Consider the following 1,346-nt stretch of genomic DNA (forward strand, 5'->3'; position numbering starts at 1 on the left):
GCATGCATCAGCTCCCGCTCCCATGTGTTAGCCAAATCACCGACATACCCTACGCTCGCCATCTTATCATGCCACACCCAGCTGTCGCTCTGCTCGCCTTCCCATTCGCAGAGGTACTCCCATCCGTGTCCGTCCTCCTCCCTGCCTGCCCCCCCCGTAGCAAGTGGGCGCCTTCCTTGCTGCCTTCACCTTCCGCACCCTGTCGGGCGCCCTCCATGCCGTCTTCTGCCCGTGTGCTAGAAAGAAAGAAAACAGACAACCCAAGGGAGGGATGGGAGGACGGCTGTGTGCTCTCTGCAGCCGAGGAGGAAGAATTCTTCCGGTGACGACGCACGCAGCAAGGGTCCTTGCTTGCTTCGTGTGTCTTGAGTGTCCACCTTTTTCCAGCCATGTCGGCAACCGGCATCGTGTTAGCGGACGGCGGCCCGTCCGACAACGTGGTGATCGGCACGTACGAGGTGGAGGCCTTCGCGCTCGCCTCTCAGGGCATGCAGCAGCAAGCGCCGGCGGCCCACGCTCGCGGCGGCGCCATGATGAGGCCATATGTGCCTGACCCAGTGCACTGGGACGACGGGAAGCGGTGCCTTCTCGTGACGTCGCCGACCGGCGTCTCGCCCGCAGCCAAGAAGGTGACGCGCTGGTCGTCGGCGGAGGACGCGCTCTTTGCCGACCTGGTCAAGGACGATGTGGGCGGCGACGAGGAGTCTCCAGAGGAGTCGGAGGGCGCGGCGGGCAGCCATGCGGCGCTCTTCGACCTCAGCGGCAGCCCCTACACCCGCCTGCGGCGCAGCGCGCCCGAGCCACTGCGGAGACAGTACTCGGACGACGGCGAGGGCTCGCTCGAGCCGAGCGAGCGCGAGGGCAGGAAGGACGTGCCCATGTGGACCGTCGAGGAGGACCTGCTCATCCTCAAGCTGGTGGAGACGCACGGCAAGAAGTGGTCCAAGATCGCCGCCCACCTGCCGGGCCGCACCGACAACGGCGTGCGCAACCGCTGGAACCGCATGGAGAAGGCGCAGACCCTGCGCACAAAGCACGGCGCCGAGCACGGCTACCGCTGCCGCCGGTGCGGGCAGCCCAAGCGCGGGCACATCTGCGCGGCGCTGACGTCGGGCGACCAGCCCGAGGGCGACAACCTCACCCAAAAGGCGGCGGAGCTCTCCGCCCTCTCCGCCAAGAAGATGCAGCAGGTCCTCGACGAGAAGGCGCAGGCGGCCAAGGACAACCGCCGCCCGTCGCAGAGCCGGCAGCAGCGCTCCTCCTCGAGCTCGAGCGGCGGCCCGACGCGCGGGACGGCCCCGCCGCTCCGCCACAGCAAGTCGGGCGCGTCCGGGCCGCCGCCCCCT

General features: G+C 68.2%; 1 protein-coding gene across 1 annotated transcript in view; it reads left to right on the forward strand.

Moving 5' to 3' along the window:
- Positions 1–331: 331 nt before the first annotated feature.
- The window catches only part of EMIHUDRAFT_454961 (hypothetical protein), a gene marked incomplete at its 3' end in the record, with an annotated part of 2,923 nt that continues 1,908 nt past the window's right edge, over positions 332–1,346 (forward strand). Inside the window, exon 1 of the mRNA XM_005789521.1 lies at positions 332–1,318. Within this exon, the coding sequence (XP_005789578.1) occupies positions 390–1,318 (929 nt within the window). The 5' untranslated portion in view covers positions 332–389. The remainder of the gene's footprint in view (positions 1,319–1,346) is intronic.

This window comes from Emiliania huxleyi, assembly GCF_000372725.1.
Source record: "Emiliania huxleyi CCMP1516 chromosome Unknown EMIHUscaffold_127, whole genome shotgun sequence".
Classification (NCBI taxonomy): domain Eukaryota; phylum Haptophyta; order Isochrysidales; family Noelaerhabdaceae; genus Emiliania; species Emiliania huxleyi.